The sequence below is a fragment of the Nicotiana tabacum genome, chromosome 9 (genome assembly GCF_000715075.1).
Source record: "Nicotiana tabacum cultivar K326 chromosome 9, ASM71507v2, whole genome shotgun sequence".
Taxonomy (NCBI): Eukaryota; Viridiplantae; Streptophyta; class Magnoliopsida; order Solanales; family Solanaceae; genus Nicotiana; species Nicotiana tabacum.
Genome location: NC_134088.1, coordinates 106983129 through 107003638, shown reverse-complemented (window position 1 = coordinate 107003638; position 20510 = coordinate 106983129). Strand labels below are relative to the sequence as shown.

At 35.3% G+C, this 20510-nt stretch overlaps 3 protein-coding genes across 6 annotated transcripts; 2 read left to right on the top strand and 1 right to left on the bottom strand.

The window, feature by feature from the left end:
• Positions 1–3451: 3451 nt before the first annotated feature.
• On the top strand, positions 3452–6385 carry LOC107825700 (serine carboxypeptidase-like). Its single transcript, NM_001326156.1, is given in 8 exon segments — positions 3452–3798; positions 4085–4253; positions 4684–4803; positions 4897–5040; positions 5127–5277; positions 5422–5510; positions 5616–5877; positions 5972–6385. Coding segments are annotated over 8 exon segments (1509 nt in total). The 3' UTR covers positions 6199–6385.
• Positions 5510–10886, bottom strand: LOC107825696 (uncharacterized). 3 transcript variants are annotated; one of them, XM_075221995.1, is made up of 4 exons: positions 10359–10886; positions 9898–10018; positions 7897–8090; positions 5510–5892 (listed from the first exon to the last, which is right to left on the bottom strand). In XM_075221995.1, the coding sequence occupies exons 1-3, from the start codon at positions 10632–10634 to the stop codon at positions 7918–7920; spliced, it is 570 nt and encodes a 189-aa protein (XP_075078096.1). In that variant the 5' UTR covers positions 10635–10886; the 3' UTR covers positions 5510–5892; positions 7897–7917. The 3 variants fall into 3 exon arrangements, with proteins under 3 accessions (XP_075078096.1, XP_016508070.2, XP_075078097.1); XM_016652584.2 differs by having other exon boundaries at positions 7905–8090; positions 10359–10885; XM_075221996.1 differs by having other exon boundaries at positions 7929–8090; positions 10359–10883.
• A 4275-nt stretch (positions 10887–15161) lies between these two features.
• LOC107825699 (uncharacterized) lies at positions 15162–20199 on the top strand. Of its 2 annotated transcripts, none has more exons than XM_016652589.2 (11): positions 15162–15300; positions 15835–15891; positions 16339–16405; positions 16888–16953; positions 17240–17333; positions 17426–17536; positions 17791–17891; positions 18583–18657; positions 18753–18845; positions 19210–19530; positions 19839–20199. In XM_016652589.2, the coding sequence occupies exons 2-10, from the start codon at positions 15878–15880 to the stop codon at positions 19519–19521; spliced, it is 933 nt and encodes a 310-aa protein (XP_016508075.1). In that variant the 5' UTR covers positions 15162–15300; positions 15835–15877; the 3' UTR covers positions 19522–19530; positions 19839–20199. The 2 variants fall into 2 exon arrangements, with proteins under 2 accessions (XP_016508075.1, XP_016508074.1); XM_016652588.2 differs by having other exon boundaries at positions 17426–17542.
• The last annotated feature ends 311 nt before the right edge of the window (positions 20200–20510 follow it).

The window sequence follows — 20510 nt, the reverse complement described above, 5'->3', positions numbered from 1 at the left end:
AGATTTAAAAAAAAAAGTATGGAAGTTTGAAGAAAAAAGTTTGAAGGCTAAAGAACAGAGTATGAAGATTCTAAGAAAATCTGGGTAAGAACCAAAGAACAACTGTGAGAATTTGAAGATCAAGGATGAAGATATGAAGGTTTGAATGTAGTTGGTGATAGCTAGAAAATTCGAAGGTAGAAGCTTGATCGGAAAGTGGAAAAAGAACAGGGGATAGAAGCTTTTATAGGGGAAGTACGCGACGCTTCACATTCAGAGGCAACCGGCCGATGGTTGACACGTGTCCGAAGTCAGAGCGTCGCGACTGATAGGATATTTCAACTTCTTCGTCGTTTCGGTTGTAACGTACGGAGGAAGGGACCGAAGAACATCTATCGTTTCTCATCATTTCGGCAAAAACGAGGGGACTATCTGTGTACGGGTAAAACCGAGGCAAATGAGTACCCCAATTTCACGGAAAGGGGGAAACAAAGCAAGGACATAACTAAAGGGAATCGGAATCGAAGCTAGGAGCCTCTCGTATCAAGGCCCGAATAAAACACCTGCCCTCGGAGCCGTCAAGACCACGTCCCCCGGATCCGGTTCGAGTTTCAAGACCTCAAAAACATTACCAAACGCCCGCGCATGATTAACAAAGGCCCGTGATATTCGCGCCCAACCGGATATCACGACGTGAATCTCGGCCCGTATCGGCAGTAGATCAGTGATTAGCGAAGAGGAAGATTTTTACCTTTTTTAGAATTCAACTTAGGGTAAAACTTTCCTACTATATAAAGAGGAAGTTTACTATCCAATGAGGACAATGTAACACGCACATCAAGGCAATATAAACGTGTTTTCTCTGTTTCCAAACTATTCAAAGGCTCTTATTCTTGTTCATAACTATTCATATATATCTTGGCTATGAATCGAAAGCAGATTAACTGTTAAGCCCATAACCGAGCTCGAATTCAATACAACTGTTGGTTTGGTTAGTTATTTTATCTTTCATTTGTTTATCTAACATTATTAATCACTTGTATCGGATTAACCCACATATTCTTAAAACCGCGTATAAATTTAATTATTATCCATTTAAAGGGTAAACAAGCATAATAATTTAAGTTTCCAAATTAAATAAAGTGTTGATTTCTTTGATCAAGAATAGGCTTAATTTCTCATTGGTTTAAGGGACATTAGTCCTTGAATATACGTTCCACTTAAGAGAAATTGTTTCAAATGCTGGATCCCAATGTCTAGGAAATTAATAGTCTTTACATCCACATACTTCAGCGTCAAATTTTCTTTAGATGCGGTTCCATAATTTTAAGTTATATCACTCGGTTAACCATTAAGGAAAGCGGCTATTGAATATTTTGTTTTAACTCTCCTACTTGCTAAAGGATTTACATATATCAATTCCTCACACATTCATTTTCTTTCTTATAATGATCTAAGGTTAATATATAATGATAATGAACCAATGAACTGAGTTTCAAATTAAATATTTTTATATATTTTCTATTATAAATATAGGATCTAGATAAAAGTTACTGGATTCATATGAACCCATAATATTTGCACTAGATCTGACCCTGTGAGGAGATATATTAAATCCACACTCGAATTATGTTCTTAAAAATTTAAAAATAATAAGAAGAAATCAGGATTTTCATATATAATTATATATTTTCTGCTTGTCGTTCCGAGATTTTTACCTCAATGTGTTCTTTTTATTTCAAGTTTCAGCTTGCCTTTTCTTTTCTTTTTCTTTTTCACCCTAGATATGTCGACAGAGTAAATTTGTTTAATATTAGTTAAGAGAGTTTGATCACAAGAATTGTGCAAATATTCTTTTTGCATATTGGACTGTCCTGCGATTTTACTTTATGGGCCACTGCTAAAGATGAGAGTGGAAAAAGAAAATAATTCAAAAAAAAAATGATTGAAAATACCGGAATAGCTATAAGGAAATGTAGGCATAAGAATTGCTGAATTATTTATTTTAATTATTTCGGAATCATTCAAAACCAATCAATAAAATAAAGAATTGCAAGAGTTATGCATTTTATTTTCATTTATTTTGTTGGAAGAATACAGAAAATTGATCGACGACTACGCTTAACAGATTCGATTAATTAAGTGCAATTAGTTGACGAAATAATTGCGTAAGTATATTGGATTCACTAAAGCCACATACTTAATTGTTGATTATAGTATCAATTTTCCCCAATTATAATAATTTCACAATTAGTGGGATTTGACAGCTTTCACTTAAGAAATTGTGAACACACCGCCCTTCACTATTAAAAGTTTCCAATCCTATATCCATTTATATAGTGTCATTTAACATCCTTAATTATCGCTAAATCCATTTATAATATTCATGTAAACTTCTTTAATGATTGAGATAATATACAAGTAACACCTTAAAGGGGAAAAGCTAAAACATATAGTCAAAATTTCAGAACTAATAAAGTAAAATCTAATAAAATAAAATGGGACGAAGAAGTTCAAAAGAAAGATATAACAAAGGAAATGATGGAAACATAGATTTCACTTCTTATAAGATTGTATTAAATTGTTTCTTTTATTTTTGAAAGGAAACTTGTAATATTTCAATTTTTTTTTACCATCATATATTTAATGCTAATTAAGAAACTCCCTCCAATTTAGGATAATTTTTCCTTCACAAGCATAATCTCTCTCCTAAGATAGTTTAATGCAATGATAATTTTGGGCTATTTCTTGAAACTATCAGAAAGTTCCAACTACAACTCATTGTGCTCATTGACTTTTAGGTTAAGTGGACTATTTCACTAAACAAGTTTAACATTTCATTAAGACGTTAACTTGAGTTGTTCAAATTAGCAGCATTGTAAACAAATACAAATGCTGCCAAAATATTTACTTTTAAAAAATGCTAATAAAAAGAGCAACACAAAGTATTTTGCATTCACGCAAGGTCCCGATAAGGACCGCACCCTAAGGGGTGTGATGTAGACAGCGTACCTTAATGCAAGTATTAGTGGTTGCTTTCCCGGTTCGAATCCGTGGAATAATGCTAATTGTATGGAATAAATCACTTTTTCTTTAAAAAATGATAAACCAAAATGTGAAATTAATTAATTACAAAAATGCATAATTAATATCGAACCGGCTGTAATATAATAAGTAAAGAAAAATAGATAAAACCAAAAAAGAAGTAAAAAGATGTGAATGGAGAATATATATCATTTCCTATTTCATGCACCTATTTTCCCCCAAAATTAATAATAGTCCAAATTAGTAGCATTGTAAACAAACCGTTAAATCCCATGTTTCTTCCCCCACTTTCCTCCCTCTTTCACCTTCACACACATACACACAGTATAATAATTCATTTCACACTCATATTCCCTACTTATAAATAAACTTCTACACTCTCTCTACAACTCAAATATTCTTCATTCAAAATCTTTAGTACAAAAAAATGGCTTCTTCTTTCTCTCTAATTCCCTTTCTTGCTTTATTTCTTGCTTCTTTCTCTCATATTGCTCTTTCATTATCATCAAAGTCTTTCTTGCCTTTTCATAAGCCTATAAGAAGCCAGAAAAAAATCCCAGTAACAATGGCTGAAAAATTCATTAGACAACTTAACTTGTTTCCTAAACATGATATTAATATTATTTCTTCAAAGGATAATATTGCACTAGCCAATGAAGAGAGATTATTTGAAAAGAAATTGAATTTACCTTATCTTGGTGATTCTGGTGCAACTGTCCAAGACTTGGGTCATCACGCTGGTTATTTTCGTCTTGCACATACTAAAGCTGCAAGGTATTGATTTTATTTTATGATTATATTTCAATGCCATTATTGAGTTTATTTGAAGAAAACCCTAGAGCAACGGTAAAGTTATCTCCGTGTAACCTATAGGTCATGAGTTCGAGCCGTAAAAATAGCTATTAGTACTTGCATTATGGCAGGTTGTCTACATCATACCCTAGGTTGCGGCCCTTTCCCGGACCCTGGCGGGATGCTTTGTCACCGGACTTGTCTTTTATTGTTTGAGTTTCTTTTTGTTTTCTTGTTTTATTAATGCAAATGTTTTGTTTTGTTGTAGGATGTTCTATTTTTTCTTTGAATCGAGAAGCAACAAGAATGATCCAGTAGTGATATGGTTAACAGGAGGGCCAGGATGTAGCAGTGAATTGGCTTTGTTTTATGAAAATGGACCTTTTAAATTATCTAACAACATGTCTCTTGTCTGGAATGATTTCGGCTGGGACAAGGTTCTTGTTTTTTTCTTTTTAATATTTTGTATATTTCTTTACTTAATATTAGTTGGGTTAGATATTTTGGATACGATAAAGAGAACATGGTATTAGCAAGTTACTATATTATTTTTTTCCTATCGTGCAAAGTCTCTTTTTACCAGCTAACTAATCTTCTTTGACGTTTTTGCTGTTCATTACTTGTGACTTTGTAAAATTTTTATAAATTCAAAAGTAGTTCAACTCTTGTTATTGACAAATATGGCTTTTAAATTATGTCACCATCTGATCATGGAGGGTTAATTTTCCCTTCTCTTTCTTCTCCCTTATTTTTCATCATTAACTTTTTGTAATTTTTTGTTGTTTTGATCATTGATCAATGGTTTCAATTTGTTCTTTGAATTTTGTTATGCTAGTTTAGTAATAAGAATAATACTTACATCGACAGGTCTCAAACCTTATATACGTTGATCAACCAACAGGAACTGGTTTCAGTTATAGTACTGATGACAGTGACATTCGTCGCAATGAAACGGGTGTAAGCAATGACCTTTATGACTTCTTACAGGTTTGCTCCCTTTTTTCTTTAATTTTTTTTGTTTGCTGTACTTTGAAATGGTAGATTAATGCTATTCTAAATATACAATGTATTTGAGAATAGGAATTCTTCAAGGCTCATCCTGATTATGTAAATAATGATTTCTACATTACTGGAGAATCATATGCTGGACATTATATTCCTGCATTTGCTTCTCGTGTTAACCAAGGAAACAAAAATAAAGAAGGAATTAACATAAACCTCAAGGTACCTTTTTTCTTAAATAGTATGTCATTTTTCAGTAATTTTCAACTTGTTTTGGTTGGACTTATTTATATGCCTATTTTGATCAGGGATTTGCCATTGGTAATGGACTCACCAACCCAGAAATTCAGTACAAAGCCTACACTGACTATGCGTTGGACATGAAATTGATCAATCAAACTGATTACGACGCCATAAATGAATTGTATCCACAATGTCAACAAGAAATTAGGCTTTGCGGTAACTCTTTATCCCACTTAGTACATGCACCCATTTTATGTTAAATTGTCAGTGTATCGAAGTTAAATTCATAAAAGAAAAGAAAGAACCTTCCTTCAATTCAATAGAAAATATTCTTTACATTTTTGGTGAATATATTGGTAGGAAATGGTAGTGATGATGCTTGCTTGGACGGATTTGGTCATTGCACAAACATCTTCAGTAGTATAATGGACGTTGTGGGCGATAAAAATGTAAGAATGCAGAACTTCTTTCATTTTTTTCAACGAGACAATGGTACAACTACAAGCATTTTCATCTCTAACCATCAAATGAATTTTGTGATCTTTTACCTGCAGTACTATGATATCCGCAAGATATGTCAGGGGTCCCTCTGCTATGACTTCTCGGGAATGGAAACTTACCTCAACGATGACCAAGTTAAGCAAGCCCTCGGTGTTCCCACCAGCATTGACTTTGTATCATGTAGTTCGACAGTTTATCAGGCGATGGAGGCGGATTGGATGAAGAATCTTGAAGTAGGCATTCCTCAACTTCTTGAGGATGGTATCAATCTACTAATCTATGCTGGAGAATATGACCTTATCTGCAACTGGCTTGGTAAGCTTCATTCACCTGTGACACAAATCGAATTCATATAATAATCCAAAAGGTACGAGTTAACGACTAAACTATTGTTTCTTGACATGGACAGGGAACTCAAATTGGGTGCATGCAGTGGAATGGTCTGGGCAGAAAGATTTTGGGGCTGCACCATCTGTTTCTTTCACAGTAGATGGTGAGGAGAAAGGAATTCAAAAGAGCTATGGACCTCTGACTTTCCTCAAAGTCCATGATGCAGGTCATATGGTGCCAATGGACCAACCAAAGGCAGCACTCGAAATGCTCCAGAGGTGGACTGCTCAAGGCAAATTGTCCTAAGAAGATTATCTTGCTCACATGTGAAGCATCAATTTAAGAACCACACTTAACTGAAACAGATTTAACATTTTTCCAGCTTTAAAATTCCATCAAAACATAGAAAATCATGTAGATACATTTCACCTTTTCAGGTTACCCTGAAATCTGTCAATGAAATGTTTTTATCTTTGAGGTGAATATATTCTTCTAAGATTGAATTAAGCATTATAACATATAGTGAAGCACACTGTTTTGTCTTGAGATTTGTTATCCCCCTACCTTGGATTATGCATCGCACAGTGTCAAAATAACTAAATCATGTAAAACCTTTTGCATCTAAGATCTGCCAAGCATTTGGATATAGTTTTTAGACTTTTTCATAAAAGGCTAATCGGGGGCACGGTACTCAAACAATTTTCTTGGGATAAGAAAAGGGCATACACGGGTAAATTCAACAATAACTGAGAAAGCATATCAACAATTTTCATTCATTATCAATCTTCAATATTCTTTTGCAATTTCCTCATGTGGAAGGAGGTTAAACAGAATACCTAGGCCAATATAACTAATCTATTTTCTAGCTTAACCAAGATCAAGAACTGGTTGTTTGAGTATTTCCTCTGCCCTAACAATTATATGATCTTAATCGATGTTTTCAGGGACAAGAGTGGGCTGCTCTAGTGGTAAGCACCCTCCACTTCCAACCAAGAGGTTGTGAGTTCGAGTCACCCCAAGAGCAAGGTGGGAAGTTCTTGGAGGGAGGGAGTCGAGGGTTTATCGGAAACAGCATCTCTACCCCAGGGTAAGGATAAGGTCTGCGTACACACTATCCTCCCCAGACCCCACTAGTGGGATTATACTGGGTTGTTGTTGTTGTTGTTGTTTGTTGTTGTAATCGATGTTTTCAGGAAAACAAATAGATGGATTTTCCCCCCAAACCTCTGTGCATGTAGGAACACTTAAAACCCTGAAGTATATTGCTCAATACTTAAAAAGTTTCATCCTTTTTTCCCCTCTTGTTGGTGAAGCTCAAGCAGTAAGATCACAACACATTAATTGTCACAGCTAGATCTATAACTTTATATAGTTTCTCTTGATAACCTATATTAACACATAGCTGATCGCAAAAACAAATACACAGCTGATCCAATGCCCTAACACCTCTGGCTCTGGTACAAGCTGTATTGACATACCAACTTAAAAGGAAATCCTACAATCAGATATTTGGACTAGTTTTAAAAAACTATGTGCTTGTCCCCTGCACGGCTGCACCTACTTTGTTTTAAATAAAATTACGACCAAGATGAATACATGGCTGATCCAGGGGCCTATCTGTCTGGCTCAGATACAGACGTTTATTGACATTATGCCCAACTTAAAGAAAATTCTCTAGCTTGAAAGACGATATACTTATCGCCTGCATTTCCTATCAGTTAAACCAGTTTAGTTACATCCAAGATTGTTTTTTTTAAATCCAGATATCCTCTCTTTTAATAATTGAATAGCACATATAGCATGGGGCAGTTAGATGGCTCACTAAACAAATTTTGAGCTGTTCTCAAGATTGACTTCACGTTCATTTAATGCGTATATTTTCTGAAGAGACGTGCCCCGTGATCTGCCAAGCTCAAACATGTGGTTAAAGGAGAAAGTAATGCTTAACAAAAGATGCATTCATCTGTACACAAACATTAAGGCTGCTCAAGAAAAATTTCATACACAAACACCTGAATACAATAGCTATGAACCACCTTGTGCTCGATATAGTTCCCTCAAGGTCTCAATCACAGGTTGAAAACCTGTCCGCAATGGCAAAACTGATACCACTCTTAGATGTCGTGCATTCCCGTTCTTTGGTTGGGACAAGGTGACTTTCAACATTTCTCCTTCCAAAGCTCTACCTGCAGCTGCAGCTGCATAAAAACATTTCTCAAATCAGTCAGAAGAATTAATTCCTCTTCATAATGGCACAGGAAAACATCCGAAGAATAATTGGAATATAAGATTGTTGGACCGCCTTTTTCAGCCTAACAAAATACTTTCTCCATCCCAGTTTTGACTGGACACAAAGATATTAATTTGATTTAGGTATTATGTTTAGCAATAATGGAAGAAAGTACTAAAGTAATGGTTAAAGTTTAGTTTGAAGGAGAAAAATCTCAACAGAAATATGAAATTTGAATAGATTAATGAATTTGAAATAAAATTGCATCAACCATTTTAGGACGTCTCAAAATGAAAAGACTGTCGAATAAATTGGGACTGAGAGAATAAGTTTCATCAGAATTTTCAATTTCTACAGAAACGTTCTCATCATTTCGTATTTCTTTCTTTTTTTTAAAAAAAAAAAAAAAAATACTTGCAATGCAAGTTCGGTGACGTGACTCGTGAAGCTGAAGTGGAAGTGAGACTTGATACACAAGTCATCCCTATGAGAGCAAGTCTCAAGTATCTTGGGTCAATAATCCAAGGTAATGGGATTGACAAGGATGTCACACATCGTATTGGAGCCGGGCGGATGAAATGGAGGCTCGCATCCCGTGTCTTGTATGATAAGAATGTGCCAAGACTTAGAGGTAAGTTCTATAGAGTGGTTGTTAGGTCGACTATGTTGTATGGGGCGGAGTGATGGCCAGTCAAGAACTCGCATGTCTAGAAGTCGAAAGTAGCGGAAATGAGGATGCTGAGATAAATGTGTGGGCATACTTGGAGAAATAAAGATTAGGATATTCAAGACACGATGGGAGTGGCTCCTATGGTGGACAAGATGCGGGAAGTGAGGCTAAGATGGTTCGGGCATGAAGAGGAAGTGCTCAGATGTCCCAATGAGAACGTGTGAGAGGTCGGCCATGATGGGTCTGAGGAGAGGTTGAGGTAGGCAAAAAAAGCATTGGGAAGAGGTGATAAAGCATGACATGACACATCTGTAACTTACTAAGAACATGACTCTTGATAGGATGGGGGTCGAGAATTAGAGTAGAAGGTTAGTAGATAATCGAGCTTTTCCTTTTTCATAACTGTAGTATCATCATTATTCGCGGATTTTCAGATCTCTATTACTACCATTTGTCTCTTTTGCTTCGCTTATCTTATTACCATATTGTTGTTACTGATTTTTGCTATTGCTTCTTTTTTCATGGTTTCCCTGTTACTGTATTTCTTTTCAACTATGTTGTGACTAAACTTTTTCTTAGCCTATCGGAAATCACCTCTCTACCTACACAAGGGAGGGATAAGGTCTACATACACCCAAGAATCCACTTATGGAATTACACTGGATTTATTATATAATTACCAAAGCAAATGGGAAGCATATTATAACTCTTAACATAATGATTAAAGCTAGGGAAAATTTGCATTTTTTATTTACTACTCCCTCTGTCCCAATTTATGTGGCACACTTCCTTTTTTGGGTTGTCCCAAAAAGAACGTCTTCCTATATACAAAAATAATTTAACTTTAAACTTCTCAGTTCCCTTAATTAGATGATTTATAGCAACACAGATGCCCATTACTTGTTTTAGACCACGAATTTCAGAAGTTTTTTCTTTCTTTCTTAAACTTCGTCCCAGCCAAAGAAGTCACATACAATGGGACGGGGGGAATACTACTTATCTCAAGCATAAATGAAAATGTCATTTTAAACTGCAAGATGTAATGCAACCGTAAAAAGCTGAAGAAATGGGAAATAACAAAAAATTGGAAATTAATTCAAGTTACCAGCAAAAGGATGAGTCTTGGCAAAATCAAAGAACTCATCAGCAGAGCAACCAAACAAAACCCTAGCCGCTCTATCAAACATTATCACCACAACCACCTTTTTGTCTGTAGCAATAGACATCTGCAAAAATAAACCAAAAATTCAACCCAAAAAAAAAAAACCTAAAATTCATTCCACAGGCTTCAGGCATATTCAGAATCGTTTAAGTTCTATGCAATAACATTGTAAAATTTATTTAAACAATCAGGTCACTTATAAGGTGATAAACATTAACTGATTACCTAGTAAATTTGATAAGTAACCTGTTAACAACATCATACACTGGTACTGTAAAAAAAAATCTTTACACTGTCAGCACTCAGCACATATACTCAATCAGGTTACATGTAAGGTAAACAATTAAACTAAAAAAAAGGATGAAACTGCACATAAGGACACAAAAAAGAATGAAATTACATACAAGGACACGAAAGAGGCGTTTGGAACCAGAAGGGGCAGGGTTGAAGAAGCCATTATTGTTAAAGTTGCAGTATTTGCAAATGGGAATTGAAGAATTGGGAAAATGGGTATTGGGAGAAGGGTCAGGGAGGGTTTTTTCACAAACTGAGCAGACTGTGTAGTAAAGGTTGTTGTGATCAATGGCTACAACCATGCAATTTATTGTTGCTGGTTTGTCTATTTCTGCAAATGTTCTTTTTGTGGGATTTGTTTGGTTATTGGAGGTTTCAGGATTCATTGCCGCTGAGAATTTTTCTCCGTCAGAATGTTGTTTGTTCGAATGGGTAGTGGAAGGTGAAAGCTGCTGTTGAGTAAATAGTTGAATCTGGAATGCCGTGTCAGGGACTTTTCCGGATTCGAAAGTTGCCTCAACAACCGCGATTATAGTTGCATTTACGCATTGCGATTTATTAGTTGCATTCAGAGATTGAGATTTATAAGCTGCATTCCGGAATTGCAACTTATAGATCGACTGTGATGCCAACTATAACAACAAAATTCCTACAAATGAGATCTTGAGAGAGTATGATGTATGCAACTTTATCCCGGCTTTAGTAAGTTATTTCAAATAGATTATCGGCTAAAGAAAATATGGAAAGAAGCAGTTGCACAACGACAAGATAGCAATTAAACAATTAAGCATGGATACTAATAGCAATCTAAGAATAAAAAGATATCATACTAACATTAATGTCATCGAACTAAGGAAGACAAACGGAAATACTTATTAACCTTCTACCCTAATCATCGACATCTGCACCCTCTTATTAAGGGTTATGTCCTCAGTAAGATCCAATTGCGACATGTCCTGGCTAATCACCTCTCCCCAAGTCTTCTTTGGTCTACCTCTATCCCTCCTCATACCCACTAAGTTTAACCTCTCATATCTCCTAACCCGATACATTTGTACTTCTCTTTTTAACATGCCTGAATCATCTTAGCCTCGCCTCCCGCATTTTATCGTCCAACGGAACCACTCCTACCTTTTCCCGAATAACTTTATTCATAATCTTATCTAACCTAGTATGTTTATATGTAGTACACCCCATGTTTTCGTATGTGAAAGTACGCCATAAGTAAATTGATATAAGCTCGGAAATGAGATGTTACATCATACGCTAAAGTTTCATCATAAGTTAATCGACGTAAGCTCGGGAATGAGATTATTTGGAGGTTATAAGTATTATGCTATTTCAAACAAGTGATAAGTAAATTCGTGAAGGTGAGAGAGTAAGCAAATCGAAGAAAATGAGTTTCGTCGAAGTTTGTCATTTTGAGATAAAATACGGTCCGAGCTATAATACCCGATATTTATGGACTAGTACCATGCAAAATACCACATGACCATGATAGTAAGGTATATAAAGTGTGTTAAAGGTGAGTAGTATTTTAAGTAATTTGGGATAATTCTTAATTATGTGGATAATTAGGTAATTATTGATTTTTAGTTGGAGATTAAATAATTAATTAAAATCTTTGGATAAGTTAAAGAACCTCACGTGGCAGCTTTTGCCTTAGGAAAATTGTGACTCTTACATTCATTAAAATAGGGGGCATAATCAAAATGGGACTTTGAGAGAAGGGATAGCCGGCGGTAGTAGTGTTTAAAGTGAGGAAACATAGGAGTTATTTTAATTCCTTCCATTCACTTTAAATTTAAGGGATATCTTTTGAAGAAGGGCGATATTGTATTTTCTCGTGTGATCATCGAAAACTAAGAGCAAATTCGTATCTCTCTGCGGATTTCAACAACAGCGAGCCATAAAGTATTGAGATACTATTCGTGATGACGGAGCTAGTAGCTGACGAGTTCGTATGAGCATTCGAGGTTAGATGTTTATCAAAGGGATTTACTAGTCGTAGTCATCAAAAGATGAAATTGAGGTATGCTAAGGATATCCCTTCTTTCTTTTAGGCATGATCCAAATGATACAAACGAAACGAGCAAAACACGTAATTTCCATACATGACTCTATTCATAGAAATGCTAGAGATGCTTATGTTCTTAATTCCCCGTGTATTCTATTATTCTATCATCTGTTCATAAGTCTCAGAAAATACATAAGTTGATAAAGTTTATTTCATGATATTAATCAGAGGCATAATGGTCTTATGACGTACCGAGAGATCTTATTAACATATTTCATATGCATTTCATTCATTTATACATGTACATTGACCCATGACCATATGGCGTTATATATGCGCATATTATATGTATATGGGATATGGAAAAAGGTTACGGCGTTATATACGCACCACCACCTGATCAGCTGGTATACGTTGATGATTTGCCCATAGTGGCTGAGATGATATGATGAGATGCCCTCAGAGGCTTGATAATGTTATAAACGCATATACCTAAGCATGTTATTACATATATACGCATATGCATGACGTTGTAAATATTAATGATTCATAGAGTTATTCGGACTTACATGTCGAGTCTTTTACTTCATGTTTCTCTCATGTCTATTATTTACTGATTTTTATTCCTTACATAATCGGTACATTATTTGTATCGACGTCCCTTTTGCCTGGGGACGCTGTGTTTCATGTCCGTAGGTCCCGATAGACAGGTCGAGAGTCCTCCAAGTAGGCTATCAGCTCAACGGAATGTGTTGGTGCGCTCCATTTGCTCCGAAGTTGCTATTTGGTCAGTATGATTAAGATATGTATTGATTAGTATGGCGGGTCTCTGTCCCGACCTTTATGGCAATTATGTATTCTTAGAGGCTTATAGACAAATGTCATGTATATGAAAGATTGTATGGCCTTATCGGCCTATGTTCAGTATACGAGTGATCACTTTGGTCTTATAGGCAGTATGTCTCATGTATAAGTTGAAATTATATGTTTTATTCTAGTTATCTCACGACAGTCTTTCCGTCTCATTTTCCTATGATAGTATGATACGAAAAGATATGTTATGTTGGTACTCGGTTGAGTAAGATACCGGGTGCCCGTCGCGGCCCATCGGTTTGGGTCGTGACAATATGTTCATCTCATGATCCTCATTTCAGTTGCTTTATTTTCTGGACATAAAAGTTCTTGATTGGCCAACACTCTGCCGCACACAAAATAGTCAGTCTAACCACTATTTTGTAAAACTTACTTTCAAGTTTCAGTGGCCTATTTTTATCACACAGGAAGCGAGCCTCCACTTCATCCACCATGCTCCGATACGATGTGTGACATCCTCATCAATCTTCCAATTACCTTGTATTACTGACCCAAGGTACTAGTATGACTTGTGTATCAAGCATCACATCTATGTCCGCTTTTGGGTAATGTTGTTGAACTTATACTCCATGTATTCTGCCTTGGTCCTACTCAACTTGAAGCCTATAAACTCAAGAGTGTGTCTCCAGACCTCCAGCCTCTCGTTAACATCACCTCGCATCTCGCCAATCATACTTATGTCATCTACAAATAACATACATCATAGAACCTCACCATCTACATATAAATACAAGTGGCATTTAGATTTATATGTCCATTTATAAATTGTGAATTATAAACGCACTTCTCACTTTATAAATATTTTTTAAAATGCAGTTTTTGCATAGTTTTGAAGCCAAAAATTCCATATTTTGGAAGAAAAGTTGGGTAAGGAAAATAAGAAAATTTGTATTTCACGAAAAAAAATTCATTATTGATCCCGTTATAATTTGGTATCTACGTGGCAATCCAACTGGGTTAAATTTGTTGACGCGATCGTCCACCTACGCAGCCCAAATATGGAAGATTCCCTTCCTTTTATGTTTTGTTCTTCGTTGTTGAACCATAATTACAAAAAAAGAATTCAGAAAATTGAAATACACCAAAAATAATTCTTCCATTATTCTTATTTAAGTTGCTCTCCGGACTTTGAAACTCCAATTTTGCAGTGTGCAGAAGATTGTTTGAAGTTGTACTTGTGTGTTGAAGGATCGAGCTCATTGATTGGGTTTTAGGGTCAACAGATATGAGGTTCAAATTTTAATTCAAATGGTTGAATGTTGTTGGAAAACTTGTGTTTGTGTGTCGAAATTCGAAAATAGTTGCTGATTTAAAACCTTCTGGGTGAAATTCTTTTAGCTGTTGTTGGGTTATTGAAGTGCAGAAATTTTCAAATTTTAAGAGTTTTAATTGTATGTTATTTTAAATTGCTTGGATATTGCAATTGAAACTGAAAATTGAACTTTAACAACTAATTTCTTGATTTAAAGATCTGAATTTAAACCCCCCGTGCCCCCCCCTCCTCCCCCCCCCCCCAAAAAAAAGAGAGAAAAACTTCATGGAAGAGTTCTTAAAAGCTTGAAAATATGAAAAAGGGTTTTGCAAATTTATGATTGGTTTGAACTAGGTATTGTTGGGGTTGATGTTGTGAAGCTACGACGCATAAGCATAAAAAAATTTAGATCAAACTAATCATAAATTCACAAGAAGAACAATGGAGTATTTTAATCAAATCATAAACCTCAATCATGCAAGAACTATTTTGGTATTTTTAAATTTTTTTATTTTTCTTTTGTGATTACGATTCAACAAGGAAGAACAAATCATAAATTTTTCACCATACTTGATTGCTTAGGTGGATGGCCATGTAAGAAAATTTAACCCAGTTGGACTGCCATGTCAGCTCTAATTGCAAGACTAACGTTTTAAGGGGCATTTGTGGTCCAAAACATAAACGACAAGGGTAATTTTGATACCGAAAATAAATGGAGGGTAAATGTGAGCTATTTCAAATAGTTGAAGGATAATTTTGTCCCTCTTCCGTTGAAAATTTAACTGGAAAAAAGGAAGTAAAAGGTACAATCACAGCAAAAGCAAAGTACAACTGAGATGGTAAAAAGGAACTCCATATTTCGGACACCGCCTGGCGGCGAATTGGAAGAGAAATCGCACAATCTGATCAGGTATGCCACATCTAATTTGAGCTTGTTTATTGTTCACTAGAAAAAAATTTCTTTATTTTAACTTTCAATTTTATTTTCACTTGCAATTGCTGGATTTTGCAATTTATCAGCAAGTTAAAAAAAAAAAAAAAAAACAGTTGAATGCAAGAACCTAAATTTGTTGGTCCACACACTTGTTTTGCTTTCTGGGTGGTTGGTAATACTTTTTTTTTTACTTTGTTAGAGTGTTTGTTGATACCTTTATGCTATAATATAGCTACATTTACCATTCTTGTTATTAGAACTATAAGAAAATGAAATGAAAACTCACAACAATAAAATAAAGAATAGAACTTTGACTGCTATTTCTGTGAGATTATCAGTTATGGAGTAAGTTCTTGTTTTTTTCCCACTCTGTATGTTAACTCATAAACTTTTAATCCTGCTAAATAGCTTAAGATTAATTATGCAGACCAAAATTAGTGATTGAAAAAGGTGTTATTTTTCAAAGAATAAAATTATTTATTGTTATTGTTTCCCTCCCCCTTTTGACAGCAACATAGATTTCACCACGGTTTAACTCAGTGCATTGTTCACAATGGAGCAAGACAGGTTTGTGCCTCTTCTAACTAATACTTCCTTCATTGTTTTGATTATTTGATTTTTTTTTTTTTTGGACGGTTAAAACTGCTTAAATACATTCAAAGCCACCCCCTTATAAAATTTAACTTCTTAAACCACATTAGTCATCAGTATGCACTATTTTATTGTCCTTATAAAGAAATCACTGTGAAATATTTTCTTGTACAAATTACTTGGACACCGCGGGAAACCAGGTAATTAACATGCTCAAAGTCATTCTTCACATCTAGTGAAGCTATGATTAAGGAAGAATGAGGCTCATTTTTTCTGTTGACATTATTCCTAATTTTTACATACATACAGATATTGTTATTGACTTAATTTATAGTCTTCCTTTCATCTCTTATATTGCCATTTTTGCTTATGACTTTCTTGTATTTATGTCATTTGCTACTCTAAAGTCTAAACTCATAGCAGGTTAAATTCTCCACACACTTCTGCAATTTGCCTTGAAGTTCTTGGCCATCAACTTCAGTTTTGCCAGGTAATTAAGCTTTTGAAGATACTCTGATCATTTTTTTTGGCTATGATACTGACCCCTTGATCCATAGCCATCTGTGTATTTCATCTCACGAATTTGGCACCTCTATTGAGATACTTCATGCATTGCATATTTTTTATTGAGAGATAACGAAAATGAGAATCAGATTTTCATTTTAATTTGACTTAAAAAAATCAAAATTATGGAGTGAACATCAACAATCTCCAAAGAGAGCCATTAGCTTTCACTGACAGTGATACTTGTCATCATTCTTTCAGTTCATCAAGGCATTTTGCAATATCTTGGAATCTAGAAGATTCCTGGTTTACCATAAACTGTGTGGATATAAGTTTTTACTTGCCGTCTCTTGTCAAAATATTTGTCTTTACTTCCTTATCAGCTTCTTTTTGAAGGTCTGGCCTCCTCAAATTTCCGCTAGTCTATCTTGAGTTGTTGGCCTTTCTTTGTCGTGTTAATTATGGCAGGATCCCAATTCGAAGCATTTAGGCACTACAGTTTGGGATGCATCAATGGTTTTAGTAAAATTTCTGGTAAGGATTAAAGTCCCCTCTGATACACTTCAGCTTCAATTTCTTCAACGGAGCTAGTTTCGATCTGCTATTCGTAAAAATATGGGTTTCGATCTGCTCTAAATTTTCATTTTCTTTTCCTTTCTGAGTGGTGACTATAATAGAGAGGATTATTGACTTTAAAAGTTGAGTCTGTTTGTTCCGTTATTCATGCTTATATACACTTACTAGTATTTACAGCTTTGTGCATTCGTATTCCTTCAGTTTTTAGATTATCAGCTGGGAACTTATTGATTTGAAATTATAGGAAAAAAACTGTCGAAAAGGGAGGTTTTCTCCATCTAAATTGAGAGGAAAGCGTGTGATTGAACTTGGAGCAGGTTGCGGTGTTGCAGGATTTGGTAAGCTGCCTTTATTTTGTTAGGCTCAGTTCTTTTCGATGCCATTTACGGTGAGGCGGCTTATGTCTGAGGTCGACCAAACCTCTCCACAGGCATGGCGTTGCTTGGATGTGATGTTGTTTCAACTGACCAAACCGAGGTTTTGCCATTGCTAATGAGAAATATGGAGCGTAATACTTCCAGGATAATGCAGACAGGCTCAGGTTCAGGTTTCAACTTTATGTGCCATTTGGATCATTTTAGGTTTTTGTACCGTATACTCTTTTTATCATTTGTCGTTTTCTTTTTGCAAATGCAAATTAAATTTTGTTCCGTTGATTTCTTCAAAGAACCTAACTTTTCCTGTTAACTTAGTGGTGTTTCTTTCTATCAAACAGAAAGTTGCATACTGGAATTTAAATTTGAGTGTATGTGGTTTTATTTACTATGATCTGACTGAAATTTCTATTCCTTGTAGATTCATTTGGTTCCATAGAGGCTGCAGAGTTGGACTGGGGTAATGAGAATCATATAAAAGCTGTTGAACCTCCATTTGACTATATCATTGGGACTGATGTTGTAAGTTTTATCATCGATAGGGTAGTGGAATTCTGTTTGCTCCTTTGCATGCCTTTGCTTTGCACTGAGAATAAATTTCTTTATCCTGTTAAGAGACGGGAGACATAGAGTTTACCTGGAACCAATATGAATATACATTGCACTGCTAGTACTAAAAATTCAAGGAAATTTATCCATGATGATTTTCTATTAGGGCATACTGTATATTTTCTCATTTGGTTTCACTTGTATATTATATTTTATGCCACAGTTTTTAATTCTGTTAATGATTTTGCAGCATGTAGGGCTTTTCATAGATGACAATATGTCAAAGTAGCCTTTGGTTTCTGCACACCGGATATCGTTTATGAAATACTATAAATTAGTGCAGAAACTGGTACCAGGATTGTTTCCAGGAATCATCTTAGGCCTTTACTTCTCTAAGTTATCTAGTGCTCTGGAACATATGTATTCCTAAACATTGCTATTGCTTCTCTCATTGTCCAAGATTGTTTCTTTAAGCAATATTCCACTCCCCACCATTTGATTGAAATGCAGGAAACAAAGAATAGTTAAGCGTCTCTCTAGGATCTAAATTTCACGTCAGAATTTCCCTTTGGCTATCAACTAATCAATAGAAAGTAACTAGGAAATAACTGTCTTATTTCTCTATTGTAGTTTATCTGCACTAATAATTACCTGTCTTTACTAGGTTTATGCAGAGCATCTGTTGGAACCACTTTTGCAGACAATATTTGCACTGTCTGGACCGAAGACGACAATTTTGGTGTTGTATCCTTTAAATTTTTATAGAACTTACAAAAATTTATTCTCCTTATCCAGAGCCCTTTTTGATTTTATTAATGAACTTTTCATTTATAGTTGGGTCATGAAATCCGATCAACAAATGTCCATGAAAAGATGCTTGACATGTGGAAGAGTAATTTTGAGGTCAAAACTGTTCCAAAATCAAAGGTAACTTCCAGTCCATCCTGGTAACATCTCATGCTAGCCATCAACTAGGCCATACATTCTCCGATCATCATCAGTTGTGTGTATATTCTGGAACTTAATTGTGGTAATCTTTTCTTGAGATAGACGCTGTAAACTTTGCATTTGGAAATGGTTTTGTTGATTTTGTGTAGAAAGCTTTTCCGATAAATAATCAGATTGCCCATGAATGTTTCGTCGCGTTTTAATTTCTTGATCCCAAATTCTCCAACCGTGGAGCTGATATTTTGCGTCTCCAATCTGTCCTATGTCCAGTTATGGTTATAGATCAATTAGGATTTTTGATAATTCCTTATCTTTTAACTGATGTGGGCCTACTTTTATGCAGATGCATAGTACTTATCAACACCCAAGCATCCAGTTATACATAATGGGCTTTAAGCCACAAGGAAATACCTCGGAAACTGTTAGAGAGATGGCTCAGCAGCAGACCGAAGAGGTTGGGGAAAGAGAAACTATGCATGGATCAGAAGAAGATGATAGTAAATATGGGTTTAATAAAGATGACGCGACTGACAATGAGGGCAAGGTAGACAAAGACCTGGTTTTGGATCCAGAGAACAGAAAGCTTAGTGATTGGGAAGCTAGAAGATGTGGTGCGATGGCTGCTAGGCTTCTTCGTGATGTCAAGATAACATAAATTATAGAGGTCAGCAGATGTTTTTGTGTCTGCATTGTATTATACTTTTCTTACGTGTATGCATATCCTTCAAATTAACCGAATTAGTAAGTGTTTAATAACTTCAAAACTAAAAGAAAGTATAACAGTTAAAAGTTGAAAAGAAATATTATGATCCTTGTCCATGCATCCAGACTCGTCCAATTCTTTTTTTCTCCGTTCTTTTTCCTGCAAGGAAAATGGAAGATATTTTCTATAATACGATTCCAACGAGCTAATTTTATTATTAGATTCAGGAAAATGATTGACGAATATTTTCCATGGGAAACTTTTTTCAGGTATCTATTGTGTCTTTTCTCTTTGCTAAAATGGCATTACAATTGCCAACACTGTTGCATGCTGCGCTACGAGTCAAGGACATTGAGGCAAGATTGTCTTTTCGCCAGAAGTTCTAGTCTTTGAAGTGTCTTCTTATGGTCCACGTTCAAGTGAAAAATACATCGAAAGAAGCATGTATTATGCTTCCACAAAGTTGGACATGTAAGCTTTTTGGCAGCGTACCTGTAACAGCAAGGTGTAAGTGCATTAGATGCAACTTACTAGTAGCATGTTAGACCTCAGTTTTCGAACTTGTTTGGGTTTTTGAAGATGTGTAAAGAAAGATGATTTCTCAATCTTATGATTTTGATGTTCAGTTTAGATGTTGATTTTTTACTAATTTAACAAGTCCGATGATGCTTCAGTTAATCACTTATTACAGAATCCAGAATTTCTGAAAGTAGCCCTAGACAGATCATTGTTAAGAGGAGTGCAAAGAAGCCTGTTCCTATAGAGTCAGGACACTATCATCTAAAAGAAATGTTGTTCAATGAAAGGGATATCCCCATATTCCACTGTTTTCACGCTTATTGCAAACTTCTCCATCCTAACTCCTATTGATTCATCTGGCGATGTAGCTAAGTGTCAAATATTTAAGTAATAATATAGCAGGCAAGTGAGTACTTCATTTC